At 34.6% G+C, this 23,066-nt stretch overlaps 1 protein-coding gene across 5 annotated transcripts; it reads right to left on the reverse strand.

The window, feature by feature from the left end:
* Nucleotides 1-45: 45 nt before the first annotated feature.
* Nucleotides 46-23,066, reverse strand: LOC106050147 (ankyrin homolog). Of its 5 annotated transcripts, XR_008776781.1 has the most exons (5): nucleotides 22,298-23,066; nucleotides 17,920-18,103; nucleotides 15,046-15,111; nucleotides 14,019-14,171; nucleotides 1,288-1,427 (listed from the first exon to the last, which is right to left on the reverse strand). XR_008776781.1 is itself a non-coding variant. In XM_056022229.1 (4 exons), exons 1-4 carry the CDS (start codon nucleotides 23,064-23,066, stop codon nucleotides 14,078-14,080), a joined length of 1,083 nt encoding a protein of 360 aa, XP_055878204.1. In that variant the 3' UTR covers nucleotides 10,675-14,077. The 5 variants fall into 5 exon arrangements, 4 of the variants coding, with proteins under 4 accessions (XP_055878203.1, XP_055878202.1, XP_055878204.1 ...); XM_056022229.1 differs by lacking the exon at nucleotides 1,288-1,427 and having other exon boundaries at nucleotides 10,675-14,141; XM_056022230.1 differs by lacking the exons at nucleotides 1,288-1,427; nucleotides 15,046-15,111 and having other exon boundaries at nucleotides 10,675-14,171.

Genomic DNA, 23,066 nt, shown 5'->3' on the forward strand with positions numbered 1-23,066 from the left:
AACAGACTGTAAATCACCATCTAAGGTATTCACATCTGCACCAGCATTTAGAAGGAGCTCTACTATTTCTAAATTGCGCAGGATAGCGCAAGAGGAGACTCACTATAGAAGCATGAAACAGCTTTAGCCTCCTTTAAAATGAGCGTCTTGCTTTGAAAATTTAATAAACATGTTACAGCATTGATATCTTCTCTTTCAATGGCTTCAGATAAACAAGTTATGAATTCTTCACCAGTGTGCCATGACTGATCTTTGAATTTCAATAAATGCTTGACAATGTCTGAACTTTTGTTCTTGATGGCATATTGTAGAGGCGAGCAATTAAATATATCTAAAACATTAGCATTGGCGCCTGCTTTGGTTAGTTCTTTAACTATATCTGAACATTTTGAGAAAACTGCAAAAAACAAAGCTGAGCGTTTGTTGTTATTTAAATTATTTAAAGTCTCTTTTGCTCCTTTTTCTAATAATTTTTGTACGATTTTCAAATTTCCAGCCCTGACAGCATACATCAGAGGAGTCATTCCAATAGCATTAGTACAGTTAATGTCAGTGTCATGGTTCAGAAGTTTTTTGATGCAATTCACATTTCCATTCATCCCACTAAGGTGAAGGGCTGTATTATCTTCAAAATTTTTTTCATTGACGCACACATTTCTGTTTAGTAATAAATTTGCAATGGTAGAATCTTTGTAACGAGCACTTCTCATAAGAGGGATCCATCCATCATTAGTTTTAGAAGATATATCAGCATTTTTGTCCATAAGTAATTTAAATATGTTTGTAAAACCTTTCTCTACGGCAATGTGTACAGCATCCATGCCACTTGGAGTTCTGTTATGGACATCAGCATTGTTATGTAATAGAATTTGCACAATATCTGTGTGACCTTGTAAAACAGTCCACATAAGTGCATTTATATGCCGCCTGTCTTTCAGATTGACATCAGCTCCATGCTGTATTAATATTTTAACTAAACCAACATTATGAAACATTGATGCAAACATGAGAGCAGTTAGGCCATTTCTGTTTGATTTATTAACATTGGCTCCAGTTTTAATTAGTTCAACTCCTTTCTCCGTGTATCCGAATATAGAGCATATGATAAGATAAGTAACATCAAATGGCACTTCCAGTGAATCAAGATCTGAAAACAAAGATTTAATATCTTCCTTTTCAGTAGCATCAAGTTGCTTTTTAAAGTTGGAAGCAAACACAATACTTTGTTTAACATCAACAAAATCTTGAGCAACCAAGCACAGAGAAGACAACAAGTCAATTGGTTGAAACAGAAAATTATCAGAGGTAATCTGAATTTCTTGTGTTTGTAGCTGCATCTGCTGTTGTATTAAATGTTGCATATTTTGTTGAAATTGAAGCTGGTTTTGCTGACGGGAAGCTTCCATTGTTAATCTTTATATCAGAAACTGAAAGAATAAAAAATTAATTTTAAGCTGTTTTTAAATGCTTGGACAAACAAATCATCTAATCATTATACTGCGTAACTTAGCACTATCAATTTATTCTTGAAAAATAACAAGTAGAGTTCCCCTTTCAGCCCTTACTATCTATAGGGAAGATGATGTAAAAGTTATCTGTTTCTGTGGCCCACGGTTAACAAAGGTGTCATGTGGCCAGCAAAAGGACCAACTGCCTTTACTTTTCCCCAACTAATGTCAGGTTCCCATTAGAACTAGGTGGACTCAGAAGAGCCCAAAGATCCTGAAATGAAAAAGCCCAGTCTTCACCAGGATTCAAAGCCAGGATCCCCCCCCAACATTTTAGAATCCAAGCACTTTACAACTCAGCCACTGTGCATCCTCCTTGACAAGTGGGTCTCTTTTAATTGCCACTTTATAATCTAAATCTTCAAATGAAGTGAGCAAGATATAAAGAATATATAAAATCTAAATATTGCACTGACTTTTATAACCCCAAATGCCCAATGTAAGATGGATCCTTTCTTTCCCATAAAGAAACATAATGCACATCCTTTTTTTTTTTATACAAAAGCTTACATCATTTTTTTATACTTTTGTTTTCATAAATGGAAGAGGCAGAAACTACTCTTGTGTAGAGAATTTAAAACATTTACAAAATTAAAATGAAAAATGATTTTAAAAAAAGTGCACAAGGATGGCCAAAGCAATTTAGGCCATATTATTTTGTTTATAAAAAATTAGGACCATAAATTTATTGTAAGAAAAGACAAAAACCCAATTATTTAAAACTTTGTAGTAAATAAAAAAAGAAGGAAAAATAATTACATTTAAAGTTAAACAACTATGATTTATTTAGTTTTTTTTAAGCACTATTTTACCTTGGAAAAAAAAAAGGCTTTAAAAACTAAGATCAAATTTGAAGTATGAAAAATTTAAAAAATTAAAAAGTCAATAAAATATCTACAATAATTCTTTGTCAAAGTCAACCATAATATGTTCATAGCATTAGCTGCACATATGTTTAAATCTAATCAAAGGTTTTTTCAGGGTTTCAGCAACATAGTCAATTTGAAATTTCAAAAGTTTTCTAAGACTAAGACTGCTTTATTGATCCTTATGGAAATTTGTTGTGATTACAAGGACTCTTTTCTCATATAAAGACAACACAACAGAAACATTCACAAATAGAACATAAAGAGTTCATTGAGTGACTACACACAGGCATCTTGGTCCTTTTCATGTTTTTTTATCAACAAACAAGTGGCGTTGATAAAGTCTAGCCAAGTAAGGAACGAACAAGTTTTTGTACTACTCGGTTCTAGTCTTGATTGACAGAAGTCGCCCACTTTGCGACGACTTGACGTAGTTATGATGGAGAGGGTGGCTGCTGATTTTTCCGACACATTTTTGTTCAAAAAGTTCATTTAAATATGGTAATGTTGTGCATGTGATTTTAGATCCTTTTTAATAATGTTGCCTAGGAGACATTATAAAATTCCAGGACATAAAATTTGCGCAAACAAATATAACAATAGCCAAAATTGGTGTAATTTAAATTGTCATTGGTGGAAGTGGTAATGGATGTAAGCACTCAGCTACATATTAAATACTTCCTAATGACATGTGCCTCAAATAGCCTCTGACAACCAGTTCAACTCCTGGAAGTTGCTCAGATATTCAGTCCGGTGAACTTACAAGAGAAGGGGCAAAGGCTGGCTACCCACCTGAGAGAAGGAAAACTCTGAATTCAAACCTCTTTTTTTTTCCATTATTTAAATGCACTACTATTCTAATGAAGTATAGATAGACATTTTTATTGTTGAAAGCATCATTACTCAACAACATAATTTCCCCCTTCGCACTCTGGTTTTCTATCTAGATCTAGACTCTATCTATTCTAATAATGATAATAATAATAATCATATAATAATGATAATAATCTAATAAAATCTAATTATCTAGATCTAGAATCTTAGTGTCTTAGTCTAACCTAATCTAGATCTAATAATAGTAATAAAAAACTAATATCTAGGATTCTAGATGATTAGATCTAGAATATTCTAGAATAATCTTTAAATCTAGATCTAGACTACGACTTCATCTAGGACTAGATGTAATCTAGATCTAGAGTAATCTAGAGTGAAGTCTAGACTCTAGATCGGTACTCTACTCGGTGAACTAACATAATTGGCCTAATCTTTACCGTTTAAATAAATTCAATTCAATAAATAAGAACAAGAGTTGTCGAGTTGTCATCAGTTCAGTACGAAAGCAGAATGAATAATAGAGGTCTGGATAATCTAGATCTAGACTAGATCTATATAGATCTAGAACAGATTGTTACAGATAGATCTAGACTCTAGCTGCAATGTTGTTACTGGAGTTTTGTCTATGTTTGGCACCTAAATTCGATCGACCAATGGCATTTCTTTATTTTTAGTTGTTATATATTATATATATTGTTTTTGGCTAAAAATAGAAATAAAAACTACTAAGAATTTCCGATTTGTACACATTTGGCGGGAAATCTAAAAATAAAGTATAAGTCGTATAACCACAACTCGATAAATCAAAATCCAATAATACAGTTCTTAATTTATATTGTGCTGACAGTGGAACAACTCCTATAATAATAGAAAAGGACAACAAACCCCTGAAAGGCCAAGAAGCAGCAAATGAATTCATTAAGTTTTTCCAAAGCGTAGGACAAATACAAATTAATGAAAGTAGAAATAAAGATGTAAGCTCAGAAATCCAAGATAGAATTAAAGAAAACAATCCAGCTTACTCCTTGGGAATGACCACTAATCTTAAAATGAAGGAACTTGATGAATCCCTAAAAGTCCTCAAACCAAAACAAGCCCCGGGCCCAGACAAAATATCTAATGACATGCTTCTTCACTTGGGTCCTCAAGCCAAAAGAAAACTGCTACAAATATTCAATGCTAGCTGGAAATCTGGCAGAATTCCAAACATCTGGAAAAAAGCCATTATGATCCTTATACTAAAGCACGGCAAACCAAGAAACAATTTGGATAGCTACCGCCCCATCAGCCTCACTAGATGTACTTGCAAACTGATGGAAAGAGTGATAAATAGAAGGCTGACATGGATCCTTGAGTCAAATAACCTACTCACTGAAGCCCAGGCTGGCTTTAGAAAAGGCAGATCAACAGAAGATCAAATCGCCTTCATCACACAAGAAATAGAAGATGGCTTTCAATAAAAGAAACCAACAACAATTGTGTGGGTTGACTTAGAAAAAGCATTTGACAAAGTCTGGGAACAAGGTCTCTTGCTCAAACTAATCCAGCATCACATATTCCACAGAATGTACAACTGGATAAAGGAATATCTAAATAATAGAAAAGCCTTAGTCTGCATGCAAGGACAAAGAAGCCACACAGTGGGTATAAAAAATGGCGTCCCCCAAGGAGGAGTCCTATCCCCAACACTTTTCCTAATATTCATAAACGATCTAAATCAAAACCTACCAAGAAAAGTTAAAAGCAGCATGTATGCAGAAATAATGCAGATGACCTTGTCTTAATTAGCACAGAAGAATATGCACGAACATCGAAAAATCGATTACAAGATGCTCTTGATAAACTCAATAATTGGTCCAAAGACTGGGGCATGTCCATCAACACAACAAAGACCACATATACCATATTCTCACTGTCAACAAAACAACAAACAATAAAATTAACATTAGATAAGGAAGCTTTAGAAAAAATGACAGCCCTACATACCTTGGAGTCACCTATGACCCGAGACTAACCTGGAAAAGCCATATAGATAAAACACAGAGTAAAGGCATCCAGAGACTATCCCTCTTGAAAAAATTAGCTGGCACAGATTGGGGAGCAAATCACAACTTCCCGAAAAAGACCTATACCAGTTACGTAAGACCTGTACTAGAATATGGTGCCACAGCATGGGGCTCAGCAGCCCAAACCAACCTAAGAAAAATAGACAAGGTTCAAAATATTGGTCTAAGGATAATGACAGGAGCAATCAAAACAACACCCATAAGAGCTATGGAGGAAACCGCTGCCCTGATCTCTCTGGATGAAAGAAGAGAAATAAAAATCCTTTCCCAATTCACTAACTTGGAAACCATGGAGAGGCACCCACTCAGAACAAAAATCCACAAAACTGGGACAAAAAAACGTCTCAAAAGGACCAATTTCATACAGGAATCTCTAAACCTAAAAAAGATACACCAACTTGAAAAAATTACTCTGGAATCCTCGATACACTATAATGAATCTCCACCCTGGGACGAAAGCCCTCTTCCTACTATAAGGGACCATATTGAAAGCATAAAAAGAAAATCTGATTACAGACCAACAGAGCTCAAGAAAATAGTGAACTGTTTTCTATATACCAATTATCCTAGCAATCAGTGGATCAGAGTTTACACGGATAGAGTTTACACGGATGGCTCAACCCATAAAGCCACCACAAATGGAGGAGCTGGAATACTTATCGAATGGCCAGATGGAGGAAAACTAGAAAAATCCATTGCAACTGGAGAGCTCTCTGACAGTCACAGAGCAGAAAGGGAAGAACTAGCACTAGCTACTACCATGCTAGCAAATCATCCAAGTTCCCCACACAGTCAGATTGTCTTTCTAACCGATGCAAAAACAACCCTCCAAAGCCTGCAAAACTCTGATTCCTCATATATTAAAAACCTCAGAACAGCACTTACAAAGCTCAACAACAACAGCAAAAAAACTGTAATTCAATGGATACCAGCTCATATAGAACTAGAAGGAAATGAGAAGGCTGACACACTCGCCAAGAGTGGGAGAACTAACACCCTAATAAACTCTGCACTCTATCCAGAAGAATTGAAGAAATTAATCGTAAATAAAATAAATGAGAAATGGACGAGCTCTCATCCAAATCACAAGAAAGATGACGCTTACTATAAGCTATCCCGACAAGACCAACGTCTAATCTTTCGACTCAGGACCGGACACAACAGAATGCGACAACACATGTACCGGAAGCTCAAAATTGGAACCAGTGAAATCTGCCCATGTGGAGTATCACCACAATAAATAATTGTTAAAAGTTTTAAATTTATCCGAGAGTGGGTGTGGGAGAGGTACGTGTTGAATTATCCAAGGGGACAAAACCCTACAAAATTAGCCGTATTCGTGAATACTAAAGAAATAATTTCCTTAGTTGGTATGAAACAAAGTAATATATTACCAGTAATTAATTTACTAATTGTTAAATTTTAAAAATTGATTCATGTCTTGACTATGGCAATGAATAATTGTGCAAAAGTTTCAACTTGATCTGAAAATGGATGTGGGAGAAATAACGTGTACAAACTTTTTTTTTTACCAGAAAGAATGATTGCATATAAGCTTTGTAAAAAGCTAATTATCTAAATTATATAAATTATATATACGTTATTATTTATATTTCAAAACTTTCTCATTGTGTCGCCCATATGTAATGTAAAATTAAAGTATGAATAAATATATATATTTCAAAGAGGGGTTGTAGTCAATGTAGTGAATCTATAAATATATAATTCTCTTCGTCGCTCAAGAGTTTGTCGAGAAGAAGAAATAAAGGAAAGATCGCTCTCTTATTTCTGCGGATAGTCACCCCACGAAAAACAAGATGGGGGAGAACAAGTATTCACCGGTTACTACAGATGGCTGCCTGGTCGTGCGGTTTGTGCGCTGGACTGTCGTTTGGATTTATCAAACCCTGCCCTCTCCCATCCCCTTTGTCCTTCAAATCTGAAGGCACATCCGAAACATGTAAAACATTTTACAAACATTTTACAAACACTAAATAGCAGCGCCGGACTTCAACATTGTGACCAAGAAGTCATGGAAGGAGAACAAGTAATCTACTATGTATATTCACCCGTCACTAAATAGCAGGGCCGGACTTAACTATTGTGGGGCCCTATGCGTAACGGATTTCTCGGGGCCAAGTTTGGTTAGGGAAGCGGATAATTAGTGAAATTTAAGAGTTTGTATTAGAAAATAAATTCGTCTATGCATTTTATTCATTCTTTACTACGTACAAAACTACTTTACAAGACTTGCGTGTAGCAAAGTCATACAGTATATCATAATAATTCTGTTTCCTACATAGATCACGCTTAATAGCAAGAATTACCAAATGTTTCAATCTATCTACGAGAATTGTTGAACTTATGTAATTCTTCATTAGTTTAAGCCACGAGAAGCTTCTTTCACCAGATTTCAAAACTACGGGATAATGCCGTTTTTTTTGTTTTATCGCGCGTAGGATTGGCATTTTCCAAATTGAATGACACCCCAAAATGACAATTTTTGTCTATATATTTCAGGAGATTTGTATGAGTTTTCTAAAGATTTTAATAATTTCCGAATATTTCCAGGACTTTTTCGTATATTTTGCAATTTCAGGAATTATACAATCGTTTAATTTAATAATTTATCCACCTAGAATTAGCGCAGGTCCTATGAAAGTGTGGGGCCCACTGCGGTTGCATAAGTGCGGAGCCCACTTCGGTCACCTAAGGCCGGCCCTGCAAAATAGTATGCTACACCGCCGATAGACTAGTATTAGTTATCACTGCTCTGATGTCTTCGAGGTTATGTTTGGTCTAATCATTTTGCTGGTCGGCATGGACGTTTGATGGCACTCCCATTTGTTTTTGTTCCTTCCCTCCCCCGTCTTTGATGGTTCCATTGACAATGTTAAAGTTAAAGAGGATCGAGAGAGGTTAAGTTAGAAAACATTTGATGTAACGCAGCAAACAAAAAATAGGGTCGAAAATTAACTCTTTAACAATACTTAACAGAAATTAACTTAAACACACAGTCTCGAAATTGGAAACCCCCCAACTTATTCACAGCACAATATGGGTTTAGAGTTCCTCTTTCTACGATTGTAAAGAACAAGTAAGCTTTCTTTTTGTCTATTTTTAATAACATAGTGCTAAAAATACTACACTTAAGGTTTACAATAAAAAAAAAATTGTATGTTTTTACTATTGTAATTAATGTCAAAGTTATGCTTATGAAGTTATTATTAACGGAAATTCTTTTAATAATGATCTGGGCTGGATTTAAAGGAGGGCAGGCTGGGCTATAGCCCAGAGTATTCCATAAGAAAGGGGCCTTCACAAAAGAGAAGTATATATCTTAATCTCGACGTGTCAGAAAGTATTGCATGCTCGTAATTTATGAATGCAGCTCCGGAATTACGGCAGGGCCTTACCCTTCACAAACTTTAAATTATACACTTTTTGAAGCTAAAATATGCATGTTAACGTTAATGTAAAAAAAGTGAAATTAAATGTACAATCTTTTTAGATATAAGAACTTTTATTCATAAGTGGACTTTCATTAACGCTTTTGAAAAAGTGTAGGAGTTTCCACAAAATCCTGTCCTGAGGCCTCCACATACTAAATTCGGCCCTGTAAATAATGACTTATGGTATATTCATATGAAATTTTTGTGAATGTACTAAGACGAAACAAGAGCTTTTCACATTAAATAAGTGCCCCTCTAACCGTTCTGCTTTCTCTAATGTTTGAATGGAATGGGCTGCTTAAGTCAGCCAGGAAAACCAACGACTTATAAGAGTTTAAGTCACTGATCAACATGCATGACTAGATTGACACATGAAATGTGTAGGACGTACTTGACTTAAAAAAAAAATAAAGTCTGTAATCTATAATGCCAAACAGTTTCCAAAACATTTAATAATATTGTAACGAATCTAGAGCAAACATTCAATGAAGGGTCAAGGTGAAATGATAAGAGCTGTTTTTTCTTTTACAAGATATTAGATGATCACAATAAACATAATTGTCTTATGTTGTCTATGAGTTCATTTAGCCCGGCCTACAAGGTTCACTGTCGCCGCCACTGCCTTCCACTAACATACAGGGTTAATACACGACTCTTTCCACAGTTTCCTCACAAGATTTCTTCCTGACTGGAAAACCTATACTGCTTCTCACCTGTGTTCATTACTCGTCTTTAACAGTGCACTGGTGCACACCATAGGCTTCAATGTAGAAGCAGAGATATAACAATCTATTCATTTCAAACTCATTAAGGCTGCTATTGTACCGTTTATAGTTTTCACACTACATTGGGCCTACATGTATACATAAAATACATTTCGTAATCCTAGGCAAGCATACATTCAGTTTCTGATGCATTATCAAACTTTATATATTTTGAAGAGAATTAGTCATACACATATATGACATGCCATTTGTGGGTCAGGTTTTATATTAATGCCCGTCCCGATTTTGATACCGAGTCCGCCCCTGGAAGTAATGGAAATCTTTTGAGAGATAAAAACCATATGATATTTTATCTCCTTGCGGTCATCTTTCACTTTTATTTGTCAAACTCTCTGTCTTTGATATGGGCGCTTCATTTTTAACCTTAAGATAACTTTTTGTTTATTCCAATAAACGCTGACTTCAATCATCCTCTGGAGCCGATTCATATCGAATGGATCGTCTCCTGAACCTACTGATCAAAAGCCGGATTGATGGACAACTAGTAATAGTGTCTTTTTTTTCCTTTTAGGGGTGTTGTGGACGGTCGTTGACATGTAGTACCAAACTGTTGGTAGATAACTAAACCTCTGTAGGCGTAATATTAACTTATAAACTTGAAATAACTTCAATAGCTTCTTTTGTGAACAATACTAAATATGACTTCTATTACAATATAGACACATTCAACTTGAGATCAAATGAAATCAATGTAGTAGACTTGAGTAATGATAAAAAAAAAATGGTATTCTGAACACAACAAAACGCACTACAATGACATTTCTCTTCAGTCTGGCGTTCTCTTCTACCAAAGACCGCCAAACAATGCCACATCTTGCATCATTCACAACCAATCGCTTATCTCTTCCCACCGTCACCATAGAAACATAGACACACACACTCACACACCATAACACGGGACCGCTAAAAATCACGATTAAATCTTCTGGTGTAAACAAAGTTTAAAATCAAAATACTATCGTCTAGCGAGATATCACATATGCTTATATGAATGATAATTAGATAACTTAAATACCATATATATTTATATTTTTTCATTTCGTTCTTTGTAGGCATAATTTATAACAATTTGGTCTTTAAAAGGAACAGTTTGCTTTACAGGTATTTTAGATAAAGAAGAAATCACATGTACAAAAGAGGTATAAATTATTGGAACAATAACACAGTGCTTCTACGAAATTTATTACTAAGTACAACAATGTCTTGAAATGTGTTCCTCATTTTAACTTTTGGTAAAATATCGGTTTTAAACTCCCTCCTACCTCCATCCGCTCATTCAATCCATACAAACATCTATTTATTTTCAAAAAGTACAATTATAGTTTAAAATACTTATATTATTATATATTATTTAATGTATTACAATACGAAAAAAAAAAGAAATATTATTATAAAGCAATATTGTATACAAATTTGAATCATAAAAATGAAAACAGAAAGTAATTTGCTAAAATATGTTTAAAAAATGATTATAACATAATTTACACTCTTGACTGATAAAGACAAAGACCCTAGCTAAAGTCAGCACCTCCGTGGAAATGGCTTTGACAAACTTGGAGATGCTAACAAGGAAACGAAAATGCCCCCCCCCCCCCCCCGCGGTGAGATACCACATATGTCCGTGATTATTGCACGAGGTGGAGATAAATGTGAAAGGCTCGCCATTAGTATACAGTCAAGTTAGGTCAACAACAATTCACTACACCTTTTCTTGCTTAGTGCTATTTCCACTAGCGGTTCTTCCTTCAACACAATCAAATGTAAAAAAGTTTATATAATAAGAAGGCGAATTTTTAAAAAATACAAAATATGTGTTATTGCATATCAAAATAAAACAAAAATCAAATGCTTGTCTAAACCGTAATTTACAAATACCGATGCAAATAAACAAAAGGTTACAAAGACAGTTTGTGTTGAAACACAAACTCAGAATCGGCCCCCGTAGTAGTCCACCCAGGCAGGTAAAAAGGCAGGTTTCAATATTTTTAGAAAGAATATCAGATTGAAATTCTATCAAAGACAAATGACATAGAAAAATATAGAAAGAAGGTTGACAGATCTTGTGTGGTGCCCCAACGGTCCAGCAGACCAAGGGATAGGTAAACCTGGCCTAACTGATGTCTTATAACGATTATCTAATTGATCTAATTGTTTTGTAAAGGGTTAATCTCTTATTCGAAGCCTCAAGAAAAAAACAAACATTTCCTTAAAAAAATTATATATAATTCCTTTACTTAGGAGTTTCATGACTGTCCCATAGTGCTGCAGATCACGTGATAATATGAAAAACTACTTATTAATTGTTGTTTTAAATTACGTTCCACTTATATGCATACTAAATAGATTTTTTCTCTTAAAAAAAAGTAACAAAATTGTTTGTAAATGTAGTAGTTAGTATGACAGAACTACTTAACTTAGCAATATAATTGTAAAATGTATTTTCTTTTTTACAAATAATCGAAAACCATTTGCATAAATCTCACTTACTAAATACCTTCCTTTCTTTGTTACTGGTATTATTCATTGTGAAAAGTTGTAAAAATGGTGTATATTTATCAAAAAACTGCTTGCATACACGATTTTAAAAAAGAAATTTTTCGCTTTCAGAAAAGAAAAAAGTAGCCGCTGCATCAGAGCTTTGAAAGGTCTAAAATAGTATGATGTAGGCAGTTTAGACCAATAGCTCGTGGTCACGTCACGGGGCTGTGCGATTCCCATAACGATTGGTCTCGCCTGGCACAGCCTGGAAAGCCAATGACTTAACAGACTCTAACATGCATGACTAATTTAACAAATGGATCGATAACGAACGGTCTCGAATGGGTACTCGTAGGATGTAATTATCTTCTCTTTTGATGGAACATCTGTAATTGTCAAAATAAGATTATTGCCGTGATATGTGGATGTCTTTAGAACTTATTAACTTATTTATGCTTGGACATAGAAAGTAAACAACGCGCACCAAATCAAAAGATTGTATCTTTTCCACCTCCCCTCCCTCCCCTTTTTTTTCTTTATCATTTGCACAATAAGTTAAATGGTGTACCTACAGAATGAACATGTCTTATGAAACGTTACAAAGAGAAGTTGTTTGGAAACATAGACTCACAATCGGCCCCCGAAGTGGTCCATTAAAGTAGGTAAAAAATGCAGGTTTCAATATTTTCAGCATAAACATCTGAAACTATGAACTACAAGCTAAAAAAAAAAAAACACAACCCTATCTCCACCGATAAAGAAAAGACGTTTTAATGTCGAAAGTGTTGCGGATACTGTTGTATTGATAGTTCGTTTAAGACTCTAACGATCTCATACCACAAGATTACGGAGATTCATAAATGTTATTACATTGTTGATATGCATATGTATTCAATGAACTGATAATTTTGAAGGTATGGTTCAATGTGAACCTGGCCTAACTGAAACTTAATTTGTTTTAAGGTAGTTTGTATAATAAAAATACTCAATTAAAATTATATAATTTTTTTTTTACATTTTTTGTTTACACACACAAACAAAATTTTGCATAAATGTATTCAAAATATACTGAAAAATCACCTTCCATACTAGTATAGCTTCCCGTGTTTTTGCTATTAATAATCAATATTAATTGTGAATAGTGCTTACTGAATTAAGTTTAAACCTACAACTTTTCGCCTTTTAAAAAGAAAAAAGTATCACAACTTTGAAAGATCTAAAATATAATATCGGATTTTCTATATCTTCTATCTTTTTGAGATTTGGGACGGACGAACTGATGGACAGACCACACAAAACTAATAGCGAATATTCCCCTTCCGGGAGCCGCTAGAGGACGACTATTACACACTGTGGATTTTCATACATGGCGGGGAAAAACTATAAATAGCTAGCTATTTGGTGTATCCGGTGTACAATTTAAAGGAAGTCTTGATAAGCTAGGTTTTTAAAAAGTGTATAATAATTGTCTTGCACTTTAAAGCACTGCAGAAACAAAGTTTTTAGGTTCTTCCGTTGTTTAGAACTAAATAATTTTATTATGGAGGAAGCATTGGACTCTGTGACTTTCAACATAGTTAAAAATACGAAAATCCACTGCCAAGCAGTTCATGTTCAAATTATAGCTAAATTCTTTTTTTTTATTTAGTTTATTTACTTTATCTAGAAATTCCCCAATACTAAATTTACATAATTTATAGTTTTCTTAAGAACTTTTTCTTTGTTCACCCCCCCCCCCCCAAACCTCCGCAAGTTGTAAGAAAAAAACTAATATAATGAACTGCAAATTTACATTTTCAAATCCAACTGTAACGAACACTTTTCAATGTAAACATCTTAATACTTCTTTTGGGCTATTCATACAACTTTAAAAACAATATGCTGCTTAATGGCCAAGAAGTCGCATAACTCTAATCCAAATTGTCAAAAAGTTAATTGGGTCCTCTAATTATTTCTTGGAATAATAGCATCCTATGTATGTATACATGCATTGACATAAAGTATAGAATACGTAAGTTGTTTAAGTAACCTGCGTGCCTCTTGTAATTATTTTGAAGTAGGACTGACATTCCTCTCTTATCGATTATTTTACTCCTTTACAGTTTTCTGATCAGTTAATGAGTTCTGCTTCCCGACAATACAGTTCTTGGTTCTGTCATAGAAAATGTTTGCATTGATAGTTCTGTTTAAAGAAAACAAATATGTATATATATATATATATATATATATATATATATATAAATATATATATATATATATATATATATATATATATATATATATATATATATATATATATACATTAAAAACCAATAAATTGATATTAATGCCTTATTAGAAGGTTGTAAGCCTAATGGTTTAAAATCGTTTAAATTCAAATTTAGATCTTTTAGCTTCGTTTTTTAGGCTTCTATGTACTGAGTTCTAAAAACAAAGATAGGTCTTTAATTACTCCTTGTGTTAGATAAAATAAAGAAATAAATAAGATAAGATAAATATAAAAGAATTTAAAATAAAATATCATAACTTTGACTAACATTAAAATTGTTGACAAAAATGAGTTAGTTTTTAGAAAATCTTTCTTAGTGATATTAAGTCGAAATGTATATTAAGTGTAAATTGTATCTTGAATAATTGTGTTACTAAAATGTTACTTTCACTTACACTGTTGCATACTTGGAAGAAATACTATAATTGTTTACTATGACTTAAGGCTGACGTTAGCGATCTAAAAGAAGGAAGTCCACAAAATGTTATTAGGGACAAATGGGAGTAGAGCATAGGGAAGAAGTGAACTTACTAAGATAAAGTTTCTTTCGAGATATGTGGAGGTCTAAATTAGGCCTACAATAAAAAATTAATACAAAAGATGTGGAAAAAAAAAATAACTCGCTAGATCTGATGATGTAGACATATATATATATATATTATATGTGTGTGTGTGTGAGTGTTCGCGCGTGTGTGTGATTGTGTGTGTGTGTGTGTGCGTGTTTATCTCTGTGACCAGATGAAAATGTACTATAGCTTTTGAAAAAAAAAAATTGTTTAACACTTACGCTCCTCGACAATCTCCGTTCAAGTTAAAACACAAAGGTTTGTCCTTGGAACTGTCAATTTCTAAGCTGGAAAGAATGGTATGCTAAACTTATACACTAGACTCAATTTAAATTATGCTTGAAGGCGATAAAAAAAAAAAAATAGTAGACCTCATCCTTCGAATTATTTATTTACATTTTGCAGACCCATGACTGCAGTCTATGAATAAAAATTCATCTTTCTGAAATGTCAGCGTCTATGAGCTGTAGTTAGAGAGCGAGTGGGGTAACCGATACAGGACTGACTGGGAGGATTTTTTTTTTGGTCACCGTCAGCCTCCGAAACTCATATAGCCTACAGTACCAATCCGAAATGTTGAATTTCTTCGCATATCATAAGCTAGGACTTGTTTTGATATTTGAAAAGCCCTTCCGGATCAGGTGATCAGTGGATGAATTGACCAGGGAATGGAGTGACGGGGGATGAAGAGATCGGATACCCCGGCATCTGCACTAATTACCTTGAATCCTCTTAGCAGGATATTTTTGCATTCAAATACCGAAATAATCATGTCTTTCATTTGGAGGTACATTATTTAAGGTTAACAATATTTTTGGCGTTGGCACGTTGTGGTATGTTATATAGGCCTATAGGCTCATTGTCAACTTTGATGTATCCTGGCGATCGGGAATAAGACACTGTCACAAATACCCCATGTACTGACAAGCTTTCAGTGTTAGATGAAGAACAAAATAAGTTGAAGATAGGTCCACTAGATCTAGATCAGTAATACCAAACATTTCACATCATGTTATTGTGAGCTTGCGCTCCCAGAGCTATTTTTATATGTAATTTTAGCTATTTTTTGTGTATTCTATTTTTATAGGCTAGTGCCAAATTTAATATTTGTACTTCCGCTTTTTTGTTACATGGGTTAGTGCGGGATAGTATAAAAGTTGAGTGTACAGTTGACCAGCGGTCAGTAAAGTATATCATTGTTTGTGTGACAGTTGATGATCTTAGTGATCTGGCGAATACTTATTTAATCATTGCTATATTTCTGTACCTGGGACGGCCTGTAAGTGTAGACATATTTTATATTTTCTTTAACTAGATCTATGTCACACTGTGTGTAAATATGCTAGATATATTTTAATTTAGTTTTGTTTTCTACTTGGACTATTTGTCATAATAGTTGTCAACATGCTGTATTAAAGATGGCGGCGTCCATTAGTCCCGCTATGAGTGTTCTAGATCAAATAGAATATTGTTATAACTCTGTCCTGCGCACTGACATCTAAGCTAGAAGGTGCGCACAGTGATAAACTAGACTGAGAAGGATGTCAACATTAGGAGGAGAAGAGAACGATTTCCGCCCAAGTGGAGAGCCGAAGTGATGATGTTTTATGAACTTGTTATGTCGTGTAAATACAGATATATGTGCCTCGTTGAGTTGCCTCACTTAAGTTATTACAATATATGATTTTGTATTTTTATAGTTTTGCATTTATGTATTGCAGGCTATTATTACTGCTGTGTTACTGCTGAATATTACTGCTGAAATACATGCTGCTATTACTCTGCTGTGCTATAACTGCTATTACTCTGCTGTAGATCTAGATTTATTTTGTTTCTGTAGTGTGGCCTTAGTGGCTTAGTTATAGTCTGTTTCTGTTCTTAGTGAATACTAATAGTAAGGTACTAAGGCTAAGGTGTTCTTGTTTTAATGTTAGTGTTATGGGTTGGTTATAGTAGTAGAATATTGTAGATCTAGACTAGTTTATTGTAGTGTGTTTGTGTAGATCTAGGTCTAGTATAGTAGTTGTCTTGTAGTGATTTAGTTCTCTTTAGTTAGATAGTTGTTTTGATCAGTTTGTGTTAGATAATTGGTTTGGTTAGTTTTTAGTGGCGTAGATTCAGAGGGTTTTAGTTAGTATTAGTTGTTTTCGTTGTAGTGTATATATTTTATTATTGATTTTTTTTTGTATGTAAATAACGTTACGTTTTGTTTATTTATCCTAAAGTAAAGTTTCTTTGGTGCTTTCATTTAGTTTAGGCTGTTTAGGTTAGTATGTCTGGTTACTTAGGTGACTCTAGCCCCTTGGTGGTAGACTGAGGTGTCACAGATGAAACCCACCCAGTAGCGCTAACATCTGCCTACCGTTAGTAATTTAATGTTGAGCAGAGAATAGGTCTCCCACTCGCGCCTGCCTGACCTGCACACATTATGTTACGCCGAGCCAGCGCAGTATTCATGAAGGCTAAAGACGTAGATAAACATAGGCATGGAATTTGTAACTCTAATCATAGATTTAACGAAACAAAAAAAAATAGAGCTGTGTTAATACAGTTTGTTGTTATATTATAAATCAATATGTTATTATCTCACTAAAGTTATATGTCAAAAGTACCTTGTCTTAATTTAAACCATAATGTATTCATTGTATTCTCTAGTAATGCTATGGGAGATTTTCACAATGAGCTGAACAATGCCAAGGACACTAAATACCTTGTTAAAAGAACATAAAAAAAGAAATGAGATATATTTTTAACACTCAATGCGTGGGAGTTGACCTTGCCCATTTGTTTTGAAATAAGTTTTAAGTCGTAGAGTGAAAGTCTAATGTTTCCTTCATATTGAAATTACTTTGTACTACAACCGGGAGAGGTTAGAAAATTTGATTCTCAAGTACCAAAAAGAGCATACATATATTAAAAAAAACACAAAAAAACATAAGCTATCAACACTTTCTATATTTTGTACACCGGATACACCAAACGTTGGATGTTTAGAATTTGTTCGCCATCTATGAAAATCTCCAATGTTAGTATAAATATTATGTGAAGTCAAACGAACATTATCTCATTATTTTGTCTGCTAGATCAAAGCTTACTTAAATGATTTGTCTATTGCTGGACATGGTGGATCTGAGCTAGTTGTCTGGTTTTCTGTTGATCCGGACATACACCTTTGGTCTTCAGCAAAACTAACACTAGTATTGGTGGTAGATACGTCCTCTGGTAGAGCCTGGTTTTTGGTTGGTAGTTGTAAACATTGTGAGCTATGAATGTTCTCTGCTGTGATTAAAATATTAAGAATTGAATTTACCACGTGAAATAATAAACGTATCTTCTTATCTTATAAACTACAGACGTTACTTCGGAAGAAAAGAAAACTAACTCCGGAACAATCTATAATAGATACTTAAAACTATTTCTATGTTTTGGAAGGAAAATTAAAGATTAACCAGATTTCAATAGCATCTTTTTTTTTGTTGATATAAACATGACGGACAGACAAACTGACATACAAGATGCATAAAAATGCGAAATTTATCCTAGAAATGATATATATATATAATATAATAATAAATGATATAAATATATATATATATAAGTCACACATCTTTAAATGAAATACTATAAGAACTCAGTTTCCTCTATATCTATGTACCATCGTTAGCTCTCTCTCTCTCGTGTTAATAAAGACATTTTTAGTCTAACTATATAATAGGCCGTGTGACGTCATGTATTTTTTTTCCTTTACGTCACATGGAATAAATTCTTTAAATGAAATGTTCATAAGAACTCGGTGCACTAATATTTATTGATGCTCGCCAACGTTCTCGTATTGTTAAAGACATTTTTAGTCTAACTAGGCCGTGTGACGTGGGCATAAGAATTTTTTCTACTCTAGATTTTTTCCACTAGAGCTAGATTTTTTTTACACTAAATCTAGATTTTTAACACTAAATATATAAAAAAAAATTTGTACAATAAATATAGATTTATATTCTAATTAAAATCATTGTAGATTCTAGAGCTAGAATTTCTAGGTCTAGTTAACAATTATATTGACTAGATCGATATCTAGAATTTTAATTTCTAGATCTAAATCGAGACTTAAAGTGTAAATTTTGATTTCCATATGTCTAGATCTATATTGCAATTTTATAATACACTAAAACTAATCTACTATTTTAAAATTTAAGTTTAGTTTATGTAGGTCAAAAACCCTACAAATCAATGCTGAAAGATTATCTAAAATCGTCAAGCTATTAGTTTGTAACAAGTTTGTTATTAAGTTAAGAGCAATGCCTGGTCATGCGGTTAACGTTCCGAACTGATTATCTCGACAGTCCCTGGTTGTTTGTTTGTTTTACATGTTTCGGATGTTCCTTCAGAGTTGAAGATAATTTATCTTCCTAGTCCAAACCTCTCGCAGGACGACAGGGGATGGGAACGGGCAGGGTTTGAACCAGGGACCATCGATAAATCCGAACATTAGTCTAGCACACAAACATCACGACCAGGCAGAGTTCATACACTGCTCATACACCATCCTCCGTCGTCCAGCGAGAAGTTAATTACTTTCAACTTAGAAGAATATCCGAAACATGTAAAACATAAAAAAAATAATATTTTTTCACAACGACAAATGAATCTTTGAAACTTGAAACATTATTACTTTTGACCATTAAAATTAAATCACGTCTTGACTATTCCTTTAATTTTTTATTATCAAACTATGTTTGATCAAATGCCTTAGAGAAGGACATGAAATCTATTTTCTTATTATTGACTCAGCCATTATACTTATTACTTGAGTTTCATATGACCAAAATCTACTTAAGCCATGTGTCGGGGGCAGGTATGGCGAGAGTGAATATGTTACTTTGTTAATATTTTGGTATGATAGTTATATCCCTTTGTTTATGTACTCTTAGGCCCAGGTTATGAATGTGAACAGTCTGCATGTGTTATGAACTGAATGTTTTAGTTCTTTTTTTAATGTGAGAGAGTTCGATAGTCAGTGGGGCCTTGTTCCCAGTCCAGGAAGGTTGGACAGTTGTTTCCTGGACTGGCGTTTGTGTAGTTTATATTTCCTGAAAGTGTTGCTGTCATTGTGTGCTTTATTGGATATTAAAGTTATTATTTTCATGGATAGCTGGAGTTGGAGTGGAGTTATTTAGTATTAATTAATTGTTCTTGGGTAACCCCTAATGAGCCAAGCAAGAAAAGTAACTGACATCATATTGGTATGATGTAAAGACATTACGTTTATCAGTTTAGTATTTTACATGTGATACTGGTGAGTAGGTTTTAATTTGACAGTACAATAAATTGTATCATTGTATTTAGAGATCTAAATCTAGTTTTAGTTGTTGTTTCTCCACAAAAAATTCAAAAACAAAAATAAAAGTTTCAGGCGAAGTGCGGTGTCTGAGTGGTTAAGCGCTCGGTTTCCGAACTTGGAATCCTGGTTTCGAATCTCGGTGAAGACTGGGATTTTGAATTTCGGGATTTTTAGGGCGCCCCTTAGTCCACCCCTTTCTACTGGGTACCTGACTTTTGTTAGGAAATGTAAAGGCGGTTGGTCGTTATGCCGGCCACACAACAACCTGCTCATTAACTGTTGGCCATAGAAACAGGCGATCTTAACATCATCTGCCCTATAGATTGCAAGGTCTGAAAGGGGAACTTTACTTTTACTTGTTTAAATTCAGACGACAGAGCGATTCAAGGAAAGAGGATGTGAACTAAAGGAATTTGATGTGTACAGCTAGACTATACTTCAATTAAAAAGTGAGGGAGTTAGTTATCAACAAGGGAAATGGGGAGAGGGATAGTCTAGCAGCCTGCCTCAGATTAAATCTAGGTCAAATTTAAGAAGTCACAAAATCAGGTCTGATGTATAAAGTGACTAATCAAGTTCCTTTAAGCGTCGACGTGGCGCCTCGAGGGGAAACCAAAATAGGCAAAGATCCGGTAGCGAAACTGGTCCTTATGGTTACCTCGAGAGTCATAGAAGAATTAACAACCGGTAAAATTGGTGATTCATGACAAAGCGGAAAAATGGGCAAGACCTAGAAAGCAATGCAATGCAGAGACCCGGTGGCCCAAACAAGCCGCGGACTGTGGCGGCCACATAATAGTAATATGAAGATATCCCTCGTGAAATGTGGCCTCATGCTATGTTAAATAGCGAATAAGCCATGATCAAGGATCACCGTACTGCATAACACAGGACTAGGGGTAAAAATCTCTAAGAATAGTCGTTAATCCTAATAATAATCCCAATCGAAGAGAGCTGGACAGTTAATATAGAAAAGTAATTCATAATACAAAATAACTTTTTTTTTTACTCCATTTGAAATATCTTGCTATAGACTTTAATAAAATTTGAATGTATATTTTTCGAAAGTGTATAATCTATATGATTTTATTATTATTATTATTATTATTAAATGAATTCTGCTACTTTGGGTCTACAATTTAAGGTGACCTGTCACTAGCAGAGGAGATTTAAAAAAAAAACGCATAGAGAAGGCGGCATCAACCTTCGCTAGACTCCGACCAAGAGTTTGGAAAAACCAGAAGCTCACCACAGCGACCAAAATGGAGGTCTACAAGGCATGCGTTCTTAGCACGCTACTGTACGGCAGTGAGTCGTGGACAACCTACACAAAACAAGAGAGACAACTAAACTCATTCGACTTGCGCTGCCTTCGAAGGATCTTAAAAATAACATGGAAAGAAAGAGTGTGTAATACTGAGATCCTTGCGAGAACGGGCCTTCCTAGCATCTTTACGGTCCTCAGGCAACGCCGCCTGCGCTGGCTCGGACATGTTCGCAGGATGGAGGACAAACGCATCCCAAAAATCATTCTATACGGGCAACTTGTGTCTGGCTCAAGAAAAACTGGTCGCCCCCACCTCCGTTGCGTTGATGTGATAAAAAGGGATTTTAAATCAGTAAGCATTGATACTGACCATTGAAAAGACATAGCCTTAGACTGCACTAGTTGGAGAGAGACGGTGACCAAAAAAGCAATAGAAAGCGAGAAAATGTGGGCCTCGATTCTAAAGTAAAGCGTGCCACACGGAAAATGGACAGGTCCTCTACCACCAAAGCGAAAGCCACCTTGACCTGCAATATATGTCGACGGGAGTGTCTCTCCGTACTTACTATTGCGTCGTTCAAATGCTGGAGGAATAGAGTTGAAAACTAGGAGTCGTGCTGACATCAAACCCTCAGAAATAGAATTTTACGGAAATTAGTTCAATGATTGTGACATTTATTTGACCTGGATTAAACGGCTTCTCTCTGCTCCAAGCAGGTAAAACAAGATGGGGAAAATTCTCACGTAGGTTTTTTTTTGTTTTTTACATCTAACTATTAATAAACTTAACTTACAAAATAGTCATATTTAGGTTTTAAAAAATAGTTGAAAAATGAGGGATTCATTTTTTTTCCCTAGCACAACTTACCTGCAGTTTTTTCTGTTGGTTCATATTGCTGAAGAAAGCTTACAATATGACCAGCACTAAGACGTCTTGCTAGGGCAATGTAGTCGTCCTTTTCCTTCGAAAAAAGTTGACATTTTTGTAAAATGATTTGTAAAGCCTCTAGTGAATAATGCTTGATGCTGAACGTTATGGCGTTGTCCCCATTTTTATTGTTTTTCTTGGCATCGATACCAGAATCACAAAGCATTTTGAGAATCTCGTACCGCTGGCGCGCGATGCACAGAAATAGCGGCGTAAATCCGGCATCGTTCTCTGCACTCAAATCGATGCCTTGATAAGTATGGAGAATCTTTATTACTTCTATACAACCGTTGGCTATACTAAGATGAAGAGCTGTATCCCCTAACTTTGACTTAGCGTTAACATTAGCTCCGGCTTTTAATAAAAGCTGTACTATTGATACCTGGTTAAATTGCGAAGCTATCATTAGGGAAGATCTGCCGTCATTTGAATTGCATTGATTTATTTTAAAATCTGGACAACTTAGCAATGCATTCACTATTTCTTCATATCCTTTCGCAGATGCAAGCATTATTGGAGTATCCCCATTGGCATTGGTTATGCTGTGGTTGGCTTTATTCTGCAATAGCATCGACAAAGATTCTATATGCCTAAATGAAGTGCAAAAATGTAACGCAGTATTACCATCGACGTTGGTCTCATCCATAGGTACTTTCAAATCTAAAAGGAATTTGACACATTCTGTAAAACCCGAGGAAGAGGCCACCAT

The sequence above is a fragment of the Biomphalaria glabrata genome, chromosome 3, assembly GCF_947242115.1.
Source record: "Biomphalaria glabrata chromosome 3, xgBioGlab47.1, whole genome shotgun sequence".
NCBI lineage: Eukaryota > Metazoa > Mollusca > Gastropoda > Planorbidae > Biomphalaria > Biomphalaria glabrata.

Coding starts and splice junctions, on each gene's coding strand:
- LOC106050147 (XM_056022228.1), bottom strand. CDS start 1,406: ATGGAAGCTTCCCGTCAGCAAAACCAGCTTCAATTTCAACAAAATATG.